At 48.5% G+C, this 20431-nt stretch overlaps 6 protein-coding genes across 8 annotated transcripts; 2 read left to right on the forward strand and 4 right to left on the reverse strand.

Annotated features, from left to right (window-relative positions):
- Positions 1-557: 557 nt before the first annotated feature.
- Positions 558-6592, reverse strand: LOC6597729 (ATP-binding cassette sub-family A member 2). The gene is made up of 10 exons (XM_026991240.1): positions 6375-6592; positions 5711-6299; positions 5499-5642; positions 3912-5427; positions 3177-3693; positions 2438-3123; positions 2238-2376; positions 1339-2181; positions 1210-1275; positions 558-822 (listed from the first exon to the last, which is right to left on the reverse strand). The coding sequence occupies exons 1-10, from the start codon at positions 6590-6592 to the stop codon at positions 558-560; spliced, it is 4983 nt and encodes a 1660-aa protein (XP_026847041.1).
- An 880-nt stretch (positions 6593-7472) lies between these two features.
- LOC6597728 (26S proteasome regulatory subunit 8) lies at positions 7473-8950 on the forward strand. Its single transcript, XM_002022964.2, has 3 exons — positions 7473-7573; positions 7633-7777; positions 7846-8950. The coding sequence occupies exons 1-3, from the start codon at positions 7556-7558 to the stop codon at positions 8898-8900; spliced, it is 1218 nt and encodes a 405-aa protein (XP_002023000.2). The 5' UTR covers positions 7473-7555; the 3' UTR covers positions 8901-8950.
- LOC6597727 (acyl-CoA-binding domain-containing protein 6) lies at positions 8946-9830 on the reverse strand. The gene has a single exon (XM_026991241.1). It carries the CDS (start codon positions 9828-9830, stop codon positions 9021-9023), a length of 810 nt encoding a protein of 269 aa, XP_026847042.1. The 3' UTR covers positions 8946-9020.
- A 15-nt stretch (positions 9831-9845) lies between these two features.
- LOC6597726 (SRA stem-loop-interacting RNA-binding protein, mitochondrial) lies at positions 9846-10414 on the reverse strand. Its single transcript, XM_002022962.2, has 2 exons — positions 10335-10414; positions 9846-10267 (listed from the first exon to the last, which is right to left on the reverse strand). Exon 2 carries the CDS (start codon positions 10246-10248, stop codon positions 9982-9984), a length of 267 nt encoding a protein of 88 aa, XP_002022998.1. The 5' UTR covers positions 10249-10267; positions 10335-10414; the 3' UTR covers positions 9846-9981.
- A 1934-nt stretch (positions 10415-12348) lies between these two features.
- LOC6597725 (CTD nuclear envelope phosphatase 1 homolog) lies at positions 12349-14252 on the reverse strand. Of its 3 annotated transcripts, none has more exons than XM_026991196.1 (4): positions 13784-14252; positions 13062-13310; positions 12810-12992; positions 12349-12736 (listed from the first exon to the last, which is right to left on the reverse strand). In XM_026991196.1, exons 1-4 carry the CDS (start codon positions 13880-13882, stop codon positions 12545-12547), a joined length of 723 nt encoding a protein of 240 aa, XP_026846997.1. In that variant the 5' UTR covers positions 13883-14252; the 3' UTR covers positions 12349-12544. The 3 variants fall into 3 exon arrangements, with proteins under 3 accessions (XP_026846997.1, XP_026846996.1, XP_026846998.1); XM_026991195.1 differs by having other exon boundaries at positions 13062-13319; XM_026991197.1 differs by lacking the exon at positions 12810-12992 and having other exon boundaries at positions 13062-13319.
- Positions 14253-15484: 1232 nt separating this feature from the next.
- Positions 15485-19056, forward strand: LOC6597724 (trithorax group protein osa). The gene is made up of 4 exons (XM_026991150.1): positions 15485-15611; positions 15902-16577; positions 16664-17197; positions 17283-19056. The coding sequence occupies exons 2-4, from the start codon at positions 15972-15974 to the stop codon at positions 18987-18989; spliced, it is 2847 nt and encodes a 948-aa protein (XP_026846951.1). The 5' UTR covers positions 15485-15611; positions 15902-15971; the 3' UTR covers positions 18990-19056.
- The last annotated feature ends 1375 nt before the right edge of the window (positions 19057-20431 follow it).

The following is a 20431-nucleotide window of genomic DNA, read 5'->3' on the forward strand; positions in this document are numbered from 1 at the left end:
AATTGTTTGAAATTAAATATTTATTAAACTTGCTAATGAAACAATTGCTTGTATATGGGGTGTGGGAAGAGGGGGCTAGGGCTGACTATATGGCGATAGTGGGCTGACAAGGTTAAATGAGGTGGAGCGAGAGCATAGCAACGGCATTCATTCTGCATGCTATCGTTTATCGATTGAGGCTGCATTCAAATTCAAATTCCAATTCAAAAATGCCACCACGCACACACAAATTCATTTGTAATTGTTTGAAATTAAATATTTATTCAACTTGTAACTCAAATTGGGCTAGGAGGGGCTCTGGGCTCTCGGGCCACATGGCGGTAATAGGGCTGGTAGAAATTCCCAGACACATTGTTAATAATGCAGACAGACACGTGCGTTTGCACGGAAAAATCGTTAATTATGGATTTGGCCCCAAAGGCTCAACCAGACAGCCGGACAGCCGTAAGACATTGGCTTCTATAATATATATGTATAGGTATATGTATGTAAGTTCAAGGGTGGGTGTGCATTGGTTTTGACCCAATTATCCTTAATTTAAAATTCGAATTTTCTGATTATTTCTTGGCTTTGCCTTTGCCCTTGCCGGCGTCTTTTTCCTTCTGGGAGAAACGATGCAATTGCCCATTCGAGCCAATGCGACGCTTCAGCTCTGAACGCATCTCATGGACCTGCTCGATAACACTATTGACATCCGCCTGATAAATGCAATAATCCTGGATATTCAGACGCATTTTGTTCTTCTCCAAACTGCCATACAAATACGAATAGACAATATCGCCAACTGGTACATAGTATTTGAGCCAGTGATTTGAATGGGAGCTACGGGTTTAATAGAGGACAGCATAGAGAGTAGAAATTCATCGGAATTCCCTCGGTAATACCAATACCAAGATATTGCATCAGGAACAAATTCCGTTTCATTTTTCGTTCGACGCTTCGAGCTTCAGTTCTCTTTTAGGCTATCCTTCGCCTCTGACGAATACACAGTCTTCGGCGAAGCGCAGTCGGAGATATTAATCATGCCCAAGACATGCAGTTTGTTATTGTATTCTCGGGCATTCCGTTTTGAACCATTCGCTTGGCGAGAGGATCGACTTTGTGCGTCGCCAAAGACAGAGACGAAGGTGAAAAGAGAATTGAACAGCTTTTTGGTCCCGTCACCCCTCATGCAACGTCTTGGTATCGTCTGGTCTTGGTAATACTTACACCAATTCCGATTTGTCATGCAAAAAGTTGACAAATCTGGCCAAATTGTCCATATCTTTGCGCAAACTGTGTGGGATTCACATATTGAAAAGGAGACAATTTTAAAGGGGGAAAACCATAGGTTCTTACTGTTCCTGCGTTTCGGCCAGGGTCTTGCCATCCCGTATGAGTCGCACCTCCAAATAGAAGCCGGTGCTGTACTTAAAACGCAAGTAGTGCAGGCTGCCCAAGGAGACCATCTCAGAGTCGTGCAGGAGTATGATGAAATCGCCCAGTTTCTTGCATTCGAGCTCATCGTTTGTGGCAAATATCACCGTCTTGCCGCAGTGCCGTATGTATCGCAATATATTCCAGATCTCATCGCGTGTCGTCCCGGGTAGACCGTACGTGGGCTCGTCCAGGACGAGTATCTTGTTGTAGGCGACCAAAGCGAGGGCCACATTCAGTTTGCGTAGCTTTTCGGCCGTAAGGTAGCTGCATTTGCGATGCATCCACCCGGTCATGTTCAGCATGAGGCACAGATCGTGCATCTTCTCGGTGATCTTTGGATCTGGGACACCCCGAATCATGCAGAGCAGACGGATGTGCTCGCGCGGCGTTAGTTCCATGAGCAAGCCCTGATGCTGCGGACAGTAGCCCATGTAGGTGCGTATCTTGTCGGTGTCCAGCTTGAGGTCTAGTCCCCGGACATAGATCTCGCCAAAGGCGAAGCCATCGATGCCCACCAGTTGACGGATCAGATGGCTCTTCCCGGAGTTTCGCCGGCCATAGATGCCCATGCTCATGTATTTGTTCAGAGCAAACGAGACGGTATTCACCCGCGATCCTGTGATGGGTACCTTGGCCTCCACCTGATCGACCAGAAACACCGACTGTTTGCATTTGGTCATGTCGGATTCGGCAATTTTAAGCTTCACATCGGCCATATCGGCATCATCGAACGGATATGTGGCAGTACGTAGATCATGCAAGCTACACACAAACAAGAAAAGGATTAAACACCTACACGGGGAAACGGAAGGACTTACTCTCGGGAGGAGTGATATTTCTTCTCCCTGCGATGCAGTTCAATCCAAAAGATCAGCAGGACACCAAGCAACCCCGAGACGAGCATATAGATAATGGCTGGCATAATGCCAGGCGAACTCCAAGTGAAATATGAATGAACTGAAGGGGAAAAGAAAGGGAAAGTAACCCTTGAAAATGCCACCGAAGAACAGGTACTTACAGTGACAATTGGGCACCATTTCGGCCATATTCTCCATTGTGCAGCTGGGCGTCTTTTGGCACTTGTCCTCACACAGCGACTCCTCCAGGCACTGCGTGTAAATGTTGCTCACGCCATCGAGCAGCGAGAAGCCCGGAAACAGGCAGGCGCCGTAGTAGAAGATGTCATTACTGTTGGCCACATCCCAAAATAATATGTACAACACAATGCCCGTGATCCCGTGCAGCAGGAGCGACGCCAGGAAGCCTCTAATCCTTGAGGCATTCACATAGAACGACAGTACATAGGTGTGTGTGAGGGCGGCGAAGCCATAGAGACCCATCAGCATTAGGATGAGAAAATTCTCATACGAACCAAAGCCACCGATGCCCATCACGGCCATAATCACCACAATGATCACCGAATAGATGATGTAAGTGAATAGATCCCAAAACATATTGACGCCCCAATAGATGGGCATGCCCAAGCCGGCTATCACCTGCAGGATCCTTAACTGATGCACCTGCTCTTCCACCAGGGGTATAATGAACACAGAGACGGCCAGCGGCAGGATGCAGCCCAATGCCAATGGAGCATTCATGTGCGCTATCTTATTGTCGATCAAGTTGATCTTCATGCTCAGCTGTGTGGGCAATGGATGATTAGTAACCAAGGTGAAATGTTTCTTAGAATCAGGATAGGCAAGTCTACAAAGAGAAGAATTAATATGGCTTTAGTGCTCTATGGATACTCCTCTTACTTGAGTATCGCATTGTGCAGCAGATTGAGCATCATTGCTGCCGAATGGAATACATCCTGTGTGATATAGCCATTCATTGTCTGATCGCCAGCCTGTTCGATCGCTCCCAGGCTCTTGAGTTCGTTCATTTTCTTGAGGTTATCGCGATAGGAACCTTTTTCGCAGGAGAACGAGTCCGCTGTAAAACTGCTCATCATGTGGCCTCCGCCCTGCCGTTTGTAGTGATGCGCCTTGGTCAGCGATTGTATGTCCACATAGCCGCATGCCGTAATATCCGGTATATTCTTCATCTCAGAGCCGCTGCCGAAGCCAATTTCGATCACATTCGAACGCTCCTCGGGCACATCCAGCATCACGGACAGCTTGGCAATGATGGCTATCAATATGAAGCTAGTAAATATCATGATTATTGGCCAGACATTCGGTGCCGTATGGATCATCTTTTTGTAGAGCATGGCACGTATGCGCTGGCGTCTGAGCTGCTTCTGTGACACCACCTGGTACTTGAACGTTTGGGCTGTAAGGAGTATGTCGGGGAATAAATAATTTATGCTAATTTATTTGAATCTCGCACTCCATTTGAATTATGCGCGCGCATGGTGTGACCAGAGTGTATGTTGACCCTGATTGATCGGGATCCAGTTCGTGTGAACTGGATCGAATGTGGTTCTGTGCGTTCTATGTCTTGGTTCCCCGATAAGTACAATTAGAGGACACTACTTTTTATATACTTACTGACATCCGGTATGATCTGCTTTTGCAAACGAAACGACTTGACCAACTTCATGTAAGTATCGGAGAGTTCGGTGCCCACAATTCGAAAATAATCGATGCCCAATCGGTTCCGATCCGATTCCAGATGCAGGCACAGCTTCTGCAAACGCGGGCGATTCGAAATGGGGATTCTGTACGCCAGAGTGTCGCCAATTTCATTCTCCGGCTGGATGCGCGTAAGGAATTGATTGATGAAATCGGTGATGGGCTCGGCGGGTACGTGCGGCTTCTTGGTCACAATCATGTCCAAAGTGCCGGTAAACTTTGACCGCAGAAAGAAGGGTGTTCCGTTGGCCTCCAGCACGCCCAGATTGATTATGGCCACACGATCGGCCACATGCTCCGCCTCGCCCACACTGTAGGTGGCCACCACAAAGGCCCGCGACTCTTTCTCCTGGTTGACAATCGTCCAGAAGGTCTGCGCCTCGGAGCCGGTCAGCTTCAGCGTCGGCTCCTCCAGGATCACGACCTGAGTGTTGCCTGCCAAACAGCAACAGAGGGCCACCAGACGAGTGCTGGCATAGGTGAGCTGACCAATCTTTGTGTTGCGGCTCTCGATGTGCTGATCCAGGATGGTCAGCCACTTGCGCTTCTCGATCTTGAAGCGGTCCTCGTCGTCGCGCTGCAGCTTTAGCCGCACATGATACTCGATCGTCTGCTGGACGGTCAAATGGCGACTCAGCCCGTGCTCGTCGAAGCGAAAGTCCACCAGCCGACGGCTGGGGCCCTTGTGCGTGTAGCTATTTCCCAGCACCGAGACGATGCCACGCAGCGGGAACTTGAGGCCGGCAATCAGGCGCAGGAGAGTGAGCTTCCCGGAGCCAATGTGGCCGAGTATGACCAGTATTTCGCCCTTGTAGATGCGCAGCGAGATGTTCTTCAGGATCTTCTGTTCGGATTCGCGATGCGAAGTGCTCACATGCTTTAGGCGCATCAGCTCCTCGCTGTTGGCGTCGACAAACTCAAAATTGTGCCAACTGGGCGATCGGCCAATGAAGACGGGGGCCTCGGACTTGGGTTTGTCGACGCGCGGCTTGTTGCGCAGGACACGGCGGCTCAGCAGGCGGCCAGGGGCGCGCCATTGGACCAGAACGAAGAGTAGCAGATAGATGAGCGTGCAGACCGCTGCCGAGACAAATAGGACGATAAAATCGTAGAATTTCAGATTACTGGAATCGTCGATCATTTGATGGAACAGCTGCATGCAGAAGCTGAGCTGTGTGTTGAAAAAGGACCCCAATACAAAGGTAACATAGTAGCTGCGAACGTCCCAATAACGTTCGAGAATTAAGCTGAATGCCGCATACGTAAACAGCCAAATGACCAGGCCGAAGAGCACGCAATTAATGGGATTGACAAGGAGTTTGGCCACCAACATGGCGGTTAGTATCAGCTCAATGTGGTAGATTAATATAAATAATATTGTGCCGGCAATCGCCTGGGCGACATTGGGGCCACTTTCCAGTATCCAAAATACCTGTTTTGATGGAGGAGAGGCGATTGAAAATAGCTATAGATAAGTGTGTAACAAGTGGCGTTGAAACCTACAATTAAAACCACGAGGGAACAGAATGTCGTCAGTAGCAATCGCAGCACTAGCACCAAAAACAGGCAGCAGTACTGGGTGCAGAAAGAGAAACCATAGTGCCACTGATGGACCATAACGCCATCCTCCAGCTGACCGGCGATATTCTATGCGCGTGGGGGTGGGTGGACAAATTAGCGATAGGCAGGAAGATACGCTACGATACGATACGCACCCTGATAATGTTTAAAAATGGTAGCAGATATAGGAAATTGTATAGAAATGCTGGCATCCGGACCAGGGTCATCATGGTGCAGGGTGAATTGGCCGCCCTTAGTCGTATGTTAAAGACCTCCACTTGGGGCTCCGCGTATGTGTGGGGATATTTGATTTTCAGCTGTTGGAACCACTGAAGAAATACATGATGCTGCAGTTGAAGGAAACCCTCGCGTATATAGAGATCTTGATTCGTATCCGTGTCCTTGGCATTGTCCTGCTTCTCTCGGACGGCGCCCGAGCAGCGTGTCAGCCACAGGCGAGCCTCGGTGAGGAATGGTTTTATGGTGCGAAATTCACTGGGAAATCGTATGGAAATGGAGAGGCTCTCGGGTGGCTCTTTTGGGGGGGAATCATGGAAAATGATGCCGGCCAGGGTAGTGCGCTCATCGAAATGTTTCTGCAATTCGGCGTTATTCTTGTAGCCTTGGATTCCCTTCATTCCCAGTTGGTCGGCAACGGCATTGATTACCAGCTCGGTAAACTCCGTTTTGGGTGCGTAAGCCAATAAATATTTGGTTTTTTCCCTCTTCTTGTCGCCCATGCCCCTTTGCGGAAATAAATATAAATGATAATATACCTACCAGACGGCTTGGAACGGCATGGAACGTCTTTTAGCTTACGATAGAATATCTAAGTCGTCCAGCTTGTGCGAAACGATAACATGATCGCGATCGCTTTTGGCGCGCGGGAACAGCAATTGCTTCGTGTGCGCTATGGGATTCCCCTGGATCAATATCATGATTATCACCATCACAATGGCCTCGAAAAGCACGCGACGCCATAGATTCCTCTCGATTTGAATGTAGCGCTTGAACAGCAGACAAAAGCTTGCTGTCATTTTCAAATTTAACTAGGGGTCGACTAAAACTAACTATTTGCAATGATTTTGTGTTGCTACGTTTTGACTATTTCATTTTTAGCTAACGATAAAAACGTTGTTCTCCAAGCATATTGCGATGAATTCTCCTTGCTTTTTTTATTCCGATTGTTCGCTAACGATGTTTAAGAACAAACGGAAAAAGTGTGTAACATAATAAGCCAGTAAAGTAGAAAATAGATTCATTAGCCGTTCGTGCTAAGAGACCTCTCTAGCTAATAATATTCGACGTAACATCAAAATTGAGCAATATGGTTTCCAATCCTTGACGGAGAACGATTAACCTATTATAAGCCAAGAGGTATTTCCATTTTCCATCGAAAATAATGAAAAGATCGGGTGAAAGATATAGTGGTTTTTTTTAAGTTCAGAGGAACGATGGCATGAATCTACAAGAAGAACTTACAATCGTTAATATTTTCCGTCATTTACCTCAAGTAGTTTAATTATTTTAATAGAGGGGGCTTAGGTTGGCTAAGTTCGGTTTTTTATCATACGAGACACTATATTGTTATTCAGGAGCAAAAACAGCAATCGCCATAGCAAGAAAACAAGTCAAGTATTCAAAATAAACCGGCTAAGCAGAAAATTGATCCATTAATTGGATAAAACTATGTGGGCAGGGCTAAATGTTCTGTATAGCTAGTAATATTCGACGGAATATCAAAATCGAGGAATATGTATAATAGAACTTCGATTCGTCAGTATATTTACGGTATATTTTTAAAATGAGATGGTATATTTTGGTATATTTGTGACGGTCAGACCGTAAATTTTATCAATAAATCCGCGGTCTCACTGGTCACACTGCTACAAAGAATGCCGAGTCATAAGTAAGGAAAAAAAGTGCATGGTGAAAAACAATAATTGCACGCAATATAAGACATATACAGGCAATATACAGCACATCAGCAGAATCCCAACATGACTGTGACCAATCGGGTAAGTAAATTCACATAAAAAAATCGCTTGAATGCAAAGAAAACCCGAAAATATTCAAGATGGAAATTGAGACGGCCTACCAGAAAGGCGAAGGCTTCCGCTCCTATTATATCCAAAAGATTGAGGAATTGCAGCTGATTGTGGCCGAAAAGAGCCAGAATCTAAGACGTTTGCAAGCCCAGCGCAACGAACTCAATGCCAAAGGTAAACTTTAGACTCTAAAAGAGAAAATGAAGAGAAACAATGAAACGAAACACAAATTCCTTTTTCAGTTCGCATGCTGCGCGAGGAACTGCAGCTGCTGCAGGAGCAGGGCAGCTATGTGGGCGAGGTGGTGAAGCCCATGGACAAGAAGAAGGTATTGGTTAAGGTCCATCCCGAGGGCAAGTTTGTGGTGGACTTGGACAAGAATATTGACATCAATGATGTGACCCCCAATTGTCGTGTGGCCCTGCGCAACGAGAGCTACACCCTGCACAAGATTCTGCCCAATAAAGTGGACCCTCTGGTGTCGCTCATGATGGTCGAGAAGGTACCGGATTCCACCTACGAAATGGTCGGAGGCCTGGACAAGCAGATCAAGGAAATCAAAGAGGTTATCGAGCTGCCCGTCAAGCATCCGGAGCTGTTCGACGCTTTGGGCATTGCCCAGCCAAAGGGTGTGCTCCTCTATGGCCCGCCTGGTACTGGCAAGACCCTGCTGGCCCGTGCCGTCGCCCATCACACCGAATGCACGTTCATTCGTGTCTCGGGCTCAGAGCTGGTGCAGAAGTTCATCGGTGAGGGGTCGCGCATGGTGCGCGAGCTGTTCGTGATGGCCCGTGAGCATGCACCATCCATCATCTTCATGGACGAAATCGATTCGATTGGTTCCTCCCGCATCGAGTCCGGCTCCGGCGGTGATTCCGAGGTGCAGCGCACCATGTTGGAGCTGCTCAATCAGCTGGATGGCTTCGAGGCCACCAAGAATATCAAAGTGATTATGGCCACCAATCGCATTGACATTCTGGATCCGGCTCTCCTGCGTCCAGGCCGTATTGATCGCAAGATTGAGTTCCCGCCACCGAACGAGGAGGCCCGCCTAGACATCCTCAAGATTCACTCGCGGAAAATGAATCTGACGCGAGGCATTAATCTGCGCAAGATCGCCGAACTCATGCCTGGTGCCTCTGGGGCGGAGGTCAAGGGTGTCTGCACCGAAGCGGGCATGTATGCCCTGCGCGAGCGACGTGTCCATGTCACCCAGGAGGACTTTGAGATGGCCGTGGCCAAGGTGATGCAGAAGGACTCTGAGAAGAACATGTCCATCAAGAAGCTGTGGAAGTAGATCGTAAACGTAACCCTTATTTTTTGTCATTAAAAATCACCCAAGTAACATGCGACTATTATCTCAACATTTATTAAAAGAACGGAACTTGTTGGGGGCAGCGCAGGGCAGGGGACAGCCTTAGGTGGCAGCCTGACGTAGCTCTTCTTCCGCTTTGAGCATATTGAAGATTTCCTCGGTATCGGCGACATCGAAACAGCAATGCCCGTCCTCGTCGTACAGTTCCAGACTGGCCTTCAATTGCAGAAGAGTGCGCACCGCCTCCACGTGCCCACAGCTGGCGGCATAGTGCAATGGTGTCTGCATCTCGGCATCCAGCTGGTCGACGCTGACGCCCATTGAGACCACCAGATAGTCTATGATGTCGACAGCATTGCGATCGGTGGCCCAGTGAATAAGGGCCATGCCATGCTCATCCTTAACGTTGATATCGCCTTTCTGCATCTTCTGGCGGAGCGCAGACAGATTTTTCTCCTTGACTAGATCGAACATGGTCTTCTTGTTGTCGGGCATCACCTCCTCCACTGGCACCGATTCGATGGAATGAACGGCCCAGCTATTGCCGCCTGTCTTTGACTTCTTGCTGCTGCTGCACTCTTCCTTCCATTTGGGATTGATTTCCTGCAACTTTTCGATATACGACCGCTGGGCATCGGCCTGGGACATGTCGCCCAGTGCCTTCCAGGCGTTCCATTTGCTGCGTGCCTTCATTTGTAGTATGGAAGGGCATGGCTGGTTGCAGCCACTCTCGGTGGCTTGTTTGTAGTATGCGTAGAATTCCAGCAGATCGGAATCCTTGAATGTTTGCGTTTGTCGACTCACGTAGCTGGTGGCCAACTCGAAAGCGCTCGCCTGCGCCTGCAGCTCGCCTTCCTCATCGTCCTCGTCGTTGGTCAAGTCGAATAGGTCCGAGTCCGAATCCAAGTCCATGATGATTATTGAATATTTCTTTTTTTTCTCAGTTAAATTGTATTTTTAGTTTTGTCGGATAACCTTATAGCTATGTTCTTTTGTTTTTCGTTTGTGGGAGAAAAAATTTTGTTGGGGGGGAAAATGCTTGTGGCGTCGCCGACTACGTTGTCTACGACTTTTGTATATTGAGATGATGCCCCTCCAGTATGTGCTTTTGCTCGTTTTCGATTTTCTCTAGTGCTGTCAAACTGTTGAAGCTCACGAAGCCGTAACCCTTGGAGCAGCCGGTCTTCTTGTCAAAGATGACGTTTGCCGATAGGACGCGACCGAATTCCTTGAAATACCCACGCAGCTCCTGATGGCCCACTGTCCAGGGCAAGTTACCCACGAATATGCGGTGAACCGATTTTCCAACTTTTGCTACTGCGGTGGCCATGTGTGCGGTGCGTGTGCGACTGCGAAAGCAACAATTTTTTTGATTCTAGTTGTCGATGATCTTGGGGGCCTCAGGCCGCTCCTTACCAGCTCTGTGATGCGTTGCGTAAATACCTCGTCTCGTCGCAACCCAACCTTTTGTAGCTTGTTGTTGCTGTTGTTGTAACAATAAATGACGGACGGGGTGCGCGGCTGTGAGAAAATAACCTCAAATTTCCACGCTTAACAGCACCTGCACATACCGCACACCCTTGCATGGGGTACTTTAGCTAGTCGGTAATTATGGTTTAGCATTGATTGCTTGCTGATGATCTCACAGTAAGCTATTTGTTTTTTTGTTTCCAATTTGCATGCTTATTTAAATAATGCATTTCAAACTGAAATAAACGATTTCTTTTTCCATACATTGCCGTGCATCGTAAGGGTATAAGAGTATCGGTGTCTGACAACTAATGGAAACTCATTTCCTTAATTTTTCCAACATTTTGCGCTTAGAAGCACATTTTGTGCCTTAACAGCACTCTCACTGCCTGCATTTATTGCGCTTTACAGCACTGAATTTTGTGTATGCAGCAGGCGAGTTCTGTTGCCCAATTGGCGGTATATTTGAATTCACGAAAGAAAATAACATGCAACGCATTTTATTTTGATTTTGCATTGATTTTCTTTTTTATTTTTCATTTTTTATCATGTTCTTTTTTGTTGTTGTTTCTGTTTTATACTTTTGTGTTCCCTCATTCATTTATTCATTTACGTTTTTTATTTTAACAAATTTCGCTACAAACTACTTAAAACAACATCGCTTTTTCCTTGCAACAAATAAACACAAAATCTTCGATTTAAATGTACAATTCAATACAAAAACGAACAATTGTAAAGGAGGGGTAGGTAGAGTGGGTGGTGTTGTTTGGGGCTGGAGCAGGGGCAGGGGCAGGGCAGGGGTGTTGGGGTGTAAGCTTTTGTTTTGCGTGATTTTTGTTTTTTTCTGTTTTTTGTTGTATTGCTCTTCATGTTTCAATCAAAGTAACATTTTAACTATGGAAGCAGTTCGTATTTGTTTCTCTACTCTACACATACTCTAAACTCTCCTCTCTGCTCCACAGCACAACTCTCATCCGATCCGATCCGATCCGATGCGATCCCCATGTGATGATGATGATGATCTGTTCTTTGCCTGCGCTTCCCATCAATTATATGACTAATTCTGTTCTAGCTTTATATTATTATTATATATAAATTAGTGATTTTGACGGCGCCTTACTGCCTGCATTCAGATCTGATTGAAGTGCGGCTCTGCCGCATTACATTATAGTTTGTTTCTTGCCTACTTAATTATAGAGTACTCTCCTTTGACCAAAAAGACACAAAACACACACATAAAACATAAAATATAAAACCGAACAGAACAGAACAGATACGATAAATCTATTATACAATTGGTACATTTGTTTTAATCATAATTCACACAATAAATGATGTAGTCCAGGATAGTGTAGTCACGTAATCAACTAATTTGTAGTTTGTAAATATATATATATATTTATATGTATGTGTATAGTAGGTATGTTTCATATTCCACTCTCTCTCTCTCGCATTATCTGCTTCTGCTCTGCGTTACATATCCATAGTATAAAACTTCATAATCATATATCATACATATACATGTATCCGTGTGTGGACACGACAGGACACGACACTGCACTGCTCTGTGGTTTGTAAGAAAGAGGCCTTAGATATTATAAAAAAATGTATAATAATATATATGATATATATATATATATATATAGTATATGTCTATATATCTTGACAATTCTGCGCGCTCTGCCGCTCTCAACTTCATGTTACTGCGCTTTTAAGGTTAAGGATCTGCTTTAAGTTTTAGCTTATGAAATATAGTACAGGAAAATACACGCACGAACAAAACTAACACAAAAATGTACAAAATCAAAGAATTGAATATTAAGTAGAAACAATTACAAAAATATATATATATATGCATCTTAAAAATACAAGAAAAAAAATGTATATAGTATAACCATACAAACATCATAATTTTGGATCGAATCGATCTCCTTAATATTTTGCTATCGCTTCAAGGATATACAAAACAAAAACACAATTTTTAATAATGAAAAAATTCGTTAATGTGTCACAGCACCACCATTTGTTGTTGTTGTTGTTAATTTCAGAAGATTTTCTCTCTTACGTTCTCGCGCTTTCTCTGATCCTCATAGACTACTACACACTAGGGCTAGGTCTAGGGCTGCTAGGGCTAGTTCTAGGCTAGATCCCACCTGCTACCACAGGCGGTGCAGATGCAGATTACGCGACAGCACCGATCGCACATCGTTTGTGAAGCGCAGTGCGTCCAGCATGGGCAGCAGCGACAGCAGTGCCGTGTCCATGGGATCCGAGAACCAACTCTTGATGGGTATGGCATTGTTGGGGAAGCAGCGATATGCCCCCGGGGAATTGTCAATTATAAATATCTGCAAATAAATGTAGGTAAGATATACACATGTCAAATCTCTAGATCCGTAATTTGTAATCCGGTTTGCCTACCCTATTCAAATCACTGCATATGGCAGACAAGTCTTTGGTATACGATCCATAGTCGGGCGTACAGTGTTGTCTGTAGTAGCGCCTCCTCAATATGTTCCGACCATTGTCCAGCTTATCCGCCACAGCAGCTCCATAGATCTCCATGCTGGCGGTGAATACCACCAGATCATACCATTGTGAGACCTGTAAAGAGGTAGACGATAGATGGTAAATGGGCTTCGATTGCCAGCTATCAGGATTACTACAACTTACTACATCCAGAAAGTAGTCCACATGCGGCCGCTTGTGCACAAAGAAGCGCACTGGATTCCGATCGATGGTCACCTTGACGGTGAAGTCGTGCGGTGTACCCGGCTTCACTGTATTCCTGGGCATCGCATTGTGATGTGAGTGTATCAGGGTTTCGTCCAGATCCAGGACCAGAGTTTTTCGCTGCACCAGACTGAGCCGATGCCGCGATACCGGAGACAGCGGGAACAATTCATATTTAACCGGTTGATACTGGATAAACTAAGAAAGTTAATCACAATCAACTCTGACTCGACATCGGTTATTTTAGAGTTCGATAAATACAATACTAAGAGTGGAGGGATAGGAATGGTAGTGGTGGTGGGAGGGCAAGGGTGAGCGTTAGCGTTAGCGTGAGCGTGAGCGCATGCTCGAAGGTCAGGTCTGGTCTTCTTGCAGCGTCATGATGAAACGTTTTGATTGATAAGGCGACCGACTGCAGTGACAAATAGTTGGGCGGCATGTGCGGTAAACCTTAGCGATCCTTCACTATGCACGGGCCAGCACGGGCCAGAGCCAGCTCGTCTTATCAATTTCCAGTGGCATTTATTGTACTTATTTCATCAGTGTGTGTCGATTGGGGGGTGTGGATTGGGGGGTGGGGAATCGCCAACGGGTTAGGTTAGTGGGAATGGGGGGCTTTGAACTATAGGCTTTTTCGGTGGGGTATAATACTTAATACTTACAGCTCGCACTTGGCGATTGAACATGAAACAGATGCATGTCCAGACTTTTGATAGCAGCAACAAAAGTGCATGGAATTTCATTTGCAGAAGGGAAATCATTTGGTAAGAAGGTTCCGTCCGGTAGCGTCTTCTTACCAAATTTCTATGTCTACCAATTTTTCTGAGTAGAATTTTGAATGAATGGGAAACACACTGCGATCGACCGACCGCCGATGACCGATGACCGATGGGATGGGGTTACGCTTCGGTCTTCTGCATTTGCGGAGAGAGCGAGAGCACGGAGAGAGACAGGGGGCGAGGGATCAGTTCGCGGTTCGGTGTTCCGTTCGTTTTTTCGGTTTACGTTATGTACTGCTGCTCTCTTTCACTTCTGGCCTTCTTCTTCTTCGCCGGCTAATGATTTCGCTTTACTGTAGCTTTTAGTTTTTTTGTGATAACACGCCGCTTTTGATTTTTGTTGTTATGCTGAACGCACACACACACACGCACGCACACCCGCCACACACGAACACCCGCGTGAAAATCGATAACAAGACTCTGCCGCCTAGTGTCGTTCCCCTCTCCTCTCGTTCTCTTCCCCTTGGTGGGCAAGGCTGCAGAAACAGAGTTTCTTCTTTTATTTTAGCGCGCTTTTTCCGCCTCTATATGTGCGAGACTTCTATGTATGCATTCTGCCTGACTCCACTATAGCGCTGATCTAGCATATCTTCTGGATTGGATTGGATTGGATTGGAGTGGCGTCTACTTCCTGGCACTTCCAACACACGGCACAGCACAGCACAGCACAGCAGTGTACAGAAATCGGGAATCGAGATCAAACAAATTTCTTAAGAGTTGCTATTGAGCAACAATTTTGGAGGATTGATTATCTGCACATATTTATTGCACTTTGATTTGATGTGTGTGCTTTTTGGTTGGATAATCTCCCGGCCGAGGTTTTCTCATAACTGTTTTGGGTTGCGCTGCTCTTTAAATTATATAAATATAATTTGTCTGTAGTTTTTTTATTTATTTTTTTCAGCGTTTTTGTTTAATAAACTGTCACACGTATACACACATCCATACAGACGCGCGCACACACACAGAGTTTGGCCAAAAGCCAGCCAACAAAATATAATTGTGAAAAAATAGTGTATGAGGACCGTCCGTGGCAGAGTACTATGCTATCGATAGGCCCCGTTTGTGTGATTGCCGGCTGCAAAATATTTGTTATCGTTGTTTAGCGTTTTTGATATAATTATCACATAAAGTTGCTACAATTTACGAATATCCTCAATTAAAAACTACAATACTAGCATTATGGTTATTTATTTATAGTGTGGCCCTGAGCGAAGGCCTGCAAAATGATTTGTGCATCGTTGGCATCGTTGGCAGCACATGCGTACGGGAGCGCCATATTGATGGCGTCCAACCACGAACAGATGCGCCCGTCATGCATTCGCAAACAAGTAAATGCGATTTTCCACACCGCCCATCTGTTGAAATGTCCGCCAACATATTTAGCCATTAATATTGGAATTTACAGTAGCCAAAAGTTGTACATTTTCAATAGTTAACCGATTTTTGTTTTGACCACATTATATCCACGTATTCCGTCATGCAAAGATGCGGAGCACGACACCAAGCGCCGTCTGTTCGTGTATGAATGACAGCCAACCGATTAATCGCTTCGAGCAGCCGCCTGGTGTAATCGTTTTAAGCGTCGTTCTTTGCAATTTGCAAAAAGTGCCAGAAAAAGAGAAAAATATGCAGACTTTGCGCAAAACCATTTGAATGCCAATTGTGCTGACGTCCAATATTCAGACGAAAACCAAAAGCCAAGGGACAGGTGCAAAGTGCTCGAGGATTTGAACAAATTATTTTCCGTGTCTCCTGCGTGTGTGTGCGTGTGGTGTGTCTGTTAATGTGTGTTGCGGCGCGTGGGTGAGTGTGTGCGAGCGTGCGTGCGTGTGTGTGTGTGTAAAAAAAAGCCGCACACTGCAAAAAAAACAGTGAAAAATTTCCTTTTTGCCCTTTTTCTCGCATTTGGCAATCAAAAACCGTACAAAGGGGCGCCCCCAACACCCGTGGCGAACCGACGAATCGGTTTTATATATTTTTTTCCCCCAACCGGTTTAGAATAACCGCTAAAATTGTGGAAAAACAGGAGAAAACTCCCAAGCGGAAGAAGAAGACTGCAGCCAGTAAAATGTCTGCAGTTTACTCGCCGCAGCCGCCGCAGCAGCAGCAGCAACCGCCTCCCCCACCACAGCAGCAGCAGCAGCAACCGCCCCCCAATGCCATGTCCCTGCAGCAGCAGCAGCAGCAACAGCAGCAACAACAACAGCAGCCACCTGGCGTCGGCGGCGGCGGCGGTGGCAGCGTCCTCGGCTCCCAGGGCGGGCTGCTGCCCATGGGGATGCAGCAGCAGCAGCGTATCACTGGCGTGCCGCCAATGGGAGTGCCCGGCTCCCCCGGTAGCATCATCACCGGTGTGGGTGGCGGCGGCGGTGGCGTCGGTGTCGGTGGATGCGGCAACATGATGGGTGTCACTCCGCCATCGACTCCACGCGGCGGCGGCGGCGGTGGTGGTGGCGGAGGCCTTGGCGGCGTCGGCGGTGGACCGCCGCAGGTCAACTCTGCGCAGATCCAGAAGATGCTCGACGAGAACTGCGGCCTGATCCAGACGATTCAGGACTTCCAGAGCATGGGCAAGGCGCAGGAGTGCATGTCCTACCATGTGGCCCTGCACAGGAATCTGGTATATCTGGCCCAGCTGGCGGATCCTGCAATGAATATCTCCCAGATATTGCCGGTGAGTGCTGGAGACGAGAGGCCTCGGCCTCGGCCTGAGCCTGAGCCTGGGGCAATCTTTTAATGCTCTCTGCCACACACAAACAGCCGCCGCACATCCTGCAGACACAGGCGATGCAGCAGGGCAACCAGCAGACGCCGGGTGGTCCCACCGGTCCGCACGGTATGCTGGGCGGCCTACCGCCGCCCCAACAACAACAACAACAGCCACAGCAGCCGGGCGGCCCAGGCCAGGGCCAGCCCCAACAGGCGGGTGGACCACCGCAAATGGGTGGCATGCAGCAGCATAGCAGCGAGCCCGGCGTCCAAATGACACCCTATGGCGGCCAGCAGCAGCAGCAACAGCAGCCGCCACATCCCGGCATGCCACCCAATCCTCAGCAGCAATCTCAGCAGCAGCAGCAACAACAACAACAACAACAGCAGGCAGCGGCCGCAGCTGCGGCGGCAGCAGCAGCAGCAGCGGCAGCCGCTGGCCAGCAGCAGGTGACGCAAGTGAGTCAGGCCGGGCCACAGGTCCAGCAGCAGCAGCATCCCTCGGCGATCTACCGCAATGCCCAGGGCGGGGGCCAGCCGGGACAGGGCCCTGCACAGCAATCGATTCTACCCAGTAAGTGTAAAGTATTCGCCGTCCAGGGGAGGTGCGCCTCCAGCTTTGTCCGATGATGATCCTCATGTCTTCCCTCATATTCTTACAGATCAGCAGCAGCAGCAGCGGCCCAACAATGGCCCCCTCTCAGGACCCGGCCAGAACCAGCAGCCGCCGCAGCAGCAACAGCAGCCACAGCAGGGCTCCCAGCAACCCCCCAACCAGCAGCAGCAGCAACAGCCCCAACAACAGCAGGGACCGCAGCAGGGCGGACCGGGCGGAGTGCCGCCGCCCCAGACCCCGTACCGCGTGAGCTACCAGCAGCAGCAGCAACAGCACGGCCACTATCCCGGCTATCCGCCGCAAACGCAGCCCCAGTACCAGCCCCAGGGCGCCTATCCGTACGGACCGCCGGCGCAGGGCTATGGGCCACCGCCTCCGGGGCCCCCGAATGCAGCGCAGGCCGGCTACCATCATGGTGGAGCCGGAGCAGGGGCCGGGGGACATGGCGGCTATCAACCGAACACTGGTGGACCCGGGCAGCAGGCTCCGCCACCGGGCGTTTATGCACCGCCGCCGGGAAGCCAGCAGGGCGTGCCGCCTGGTCAGCAACCCCCACCGCCGCCGGGACAGATGTACGGACCGCCGCCGGGGACCGCAGGTGGCCAGCAGGTGGGAGCGCCCGGTGGGCCGCCTGGTCCGCCGCAAAGCGTGAATCAGTATGGTCCGCCGCCGCCACAGAACTCGACGGGTGGGCCGCCACCCATGAGCTATGCCGGGTACCCCCCAAATCCCAATCAGTACGGCCAGGCGGGGGCTGGAGGAGCGCCACCGGGTGGAGGCTATGGGCCACCCCCTCCGCCCAACAGCAGCGGACAGTCGCCGTACCAGGCCTACCAGCAGCAGCAGCAGCAGCAGGCGGTCGGTGCCGGAGGCGCACCGCCGGGCAGTAGCTATCCGGGCGGGCCGCCGACGAGTGTGGTGTCCGGGGGTCCGCCGCCGCCACCCGGTGGCTATAGCCAGACAACGGCGCCCAGCCAGACGCCGCCGCCGCAGGGACCCCAGCAACAGCAGCCGGGTGGCGGTGGAGCGGGCTCCAATCCGAACGGGCCCAATGCCCAACAACAGTCGACGCCGCCGCCATCGGGCGGTGTGGGAGGAAATCCACAGCAGCAGCAGCAAGTGCCGCAAGGTGGGGCAGGAGGGGCAGGCTCTCAGCAGCAACAGCAGCAGCAGTACGCGCCGCCGCCGCCCCAACAGCAACAGCAGCAGGGAGGGCCGGGTGGAGTGGTCGTCTCAGGGGTGGCACCGCTGCCCACCCAGGTCCAGCCCACCTACTCGACGCCCGGCGGCGTGACTGGCTATGGACCGCCGCAACCGCAGCAGCAACAACAGCAGCAGCAAGTTCCGGGAGGACCTCCTACCTCCCAGCAGCAGCCCCCACCGACCGGTGGACCCCCCAATCCCCAGTCCAGTGCCCAGCAGCAGCAACAACAACAACAACAGCAGCAGCAGCAGCAACAACCGCCGCCCAATGGTGCCACGCCTAATATGCCGCCCAATCAATATCAGCCGGCTCCTGGCGCCCCACAGCCGTATGGGGGACCGCCGCCGCAGGCCTACGGACCACCTCCACCGGGCAGTGCCTATCCCGGCCATGCGTACCATCAGCCACCGCAGGCGGGTGGTTATGCTCAGTATCCGCCCACGCAGGGCTATCAGGGCTACAGGCCAGCGGGCGCACAAATGCCGCCGCCGGGAGCACCCCAGGGACCGCCACCGACGGGGGCCTACGGTTACTACAGCAATCAACCGCCGCAATGAGGCTGAGGTGACCGTGGTGGGGGCAACGGCAGGAGGAGGAGGAGTCCATGTCCATCCACTCGAAAAAATGCTCATGATGAAATGGGATTCATGAAGGATACAAGGAAGGAGAGCTCCCGCACCCGAAATGAAGACGATTCTTTTTGCATACAATTTTAGAGTTTAAGCGGCAGATCGGCAGACAGTTATCGAAATAGATATATATACAGATATATGTATATATATACGATACGATATATAATACACTTTTAAGGAACCTCCTCCTCCTGTCTCTTGCTTCACAAGAACTGGAAATGGAAACTTCCTGAAGAGTGAGTGAGAGAGAGATAGAGAGAGAGCGAGCGAGAGAGTACGCAAGAGTCCTGCGCTTCGGTCTTTTAGTTTTAATCAACCCCCTCCCCCCTCTATATATAGTAGTAGATGTGTGTTTCTTAACCATAAGAATTAGCTATTTACACAAATTTTTTTGTCGTGTCGTAGAGAGAAACGATAGATAGATCTACGGGCTCTATCCATCCATTTATATTCACATTAATTTGATTATTGTTTTTATTTCAACGAGCATGCCCCTCCCCCGTTTCCACCCTTTTCCCCTTAGTTTATTTGTTCTTTTCGCGTACTTTAGAATAAGCAGCTCCCAGCCCCGTAAACTAGTTTAAATATTTAAATGAGAAAATTATATATAATACAATACTATTACATTGATGCCTACACTAATGGCAGGGACTGTGCGAAGGATTATGCTATTAAAAAACAAAAACAAAAAACAAAACATTCAGCAAACGAAAAGGAAAAGGAAAAACTACAACAAATTGGAACTCTAGAAATATATACATTTTTATATTTTTGGTCTTTAAAGTTTTTGTTTCTATTTTTTTTTTTTTTTTGTATAGTTAATGAATATAGTGGAATACAGTGGACACTCCATAAGACTCTGTAAAGTTTGATAATAATTAACACGATACGCGGGATCGCCTGGAATCGATGGGATTCTATTAAAATAATTATTATTATTATTGCATTTTAATGCCTAAAAAAAACACAAATGAGTTCCAAAATATATCTATCTAGCATTTAGTATTAAAATAAATATTTATTTAGCTAACGAAAGGGAAACCAACAAAAACACAAACACAAACGACAAGCGTTGTACTGTTACTCAAAGGAGAGAAAAATTAATGATTTAAAGAGATTTCGATTGTAGGCTATAAGAATGTGTTCCACTCAAATCAAGTGTCCACTGTAGTAGTCGTCCCTTTCCCCTCACGTGACCCCTTGAAACGAAAAAATTCCATACAGAATTCTTGTACTGATCTTGTAATCCCCTACGAGATTCTGTCCCGCTCACTCGTTTCATGCGCCAGCTCGCTCTAAAGCAGGTCTAAAGCCCCATTACCCCCCGCCCCCCGACTATTGCTGCTCTGCTCTTTGCTCGGAAGTCT

The sequence above is a fragment of the Drosophila persimilis genome, unplaced genomic scaffold (assembly GCF_003286085.1).
Source record: "Drosophila persimilis strain 14011-0111.01,24,50 unplaced genomic scaffold, DperRS2 tig00000653-arrow-arrow-pilon, whole genome shotgun sequence".
Classification (NCBI taxonomy): Eukaryota; Metazoa; Arthropoda; class Insecta; order Diptera; family Drosophilidae; genus Drosophila; species Drosophila persimilis.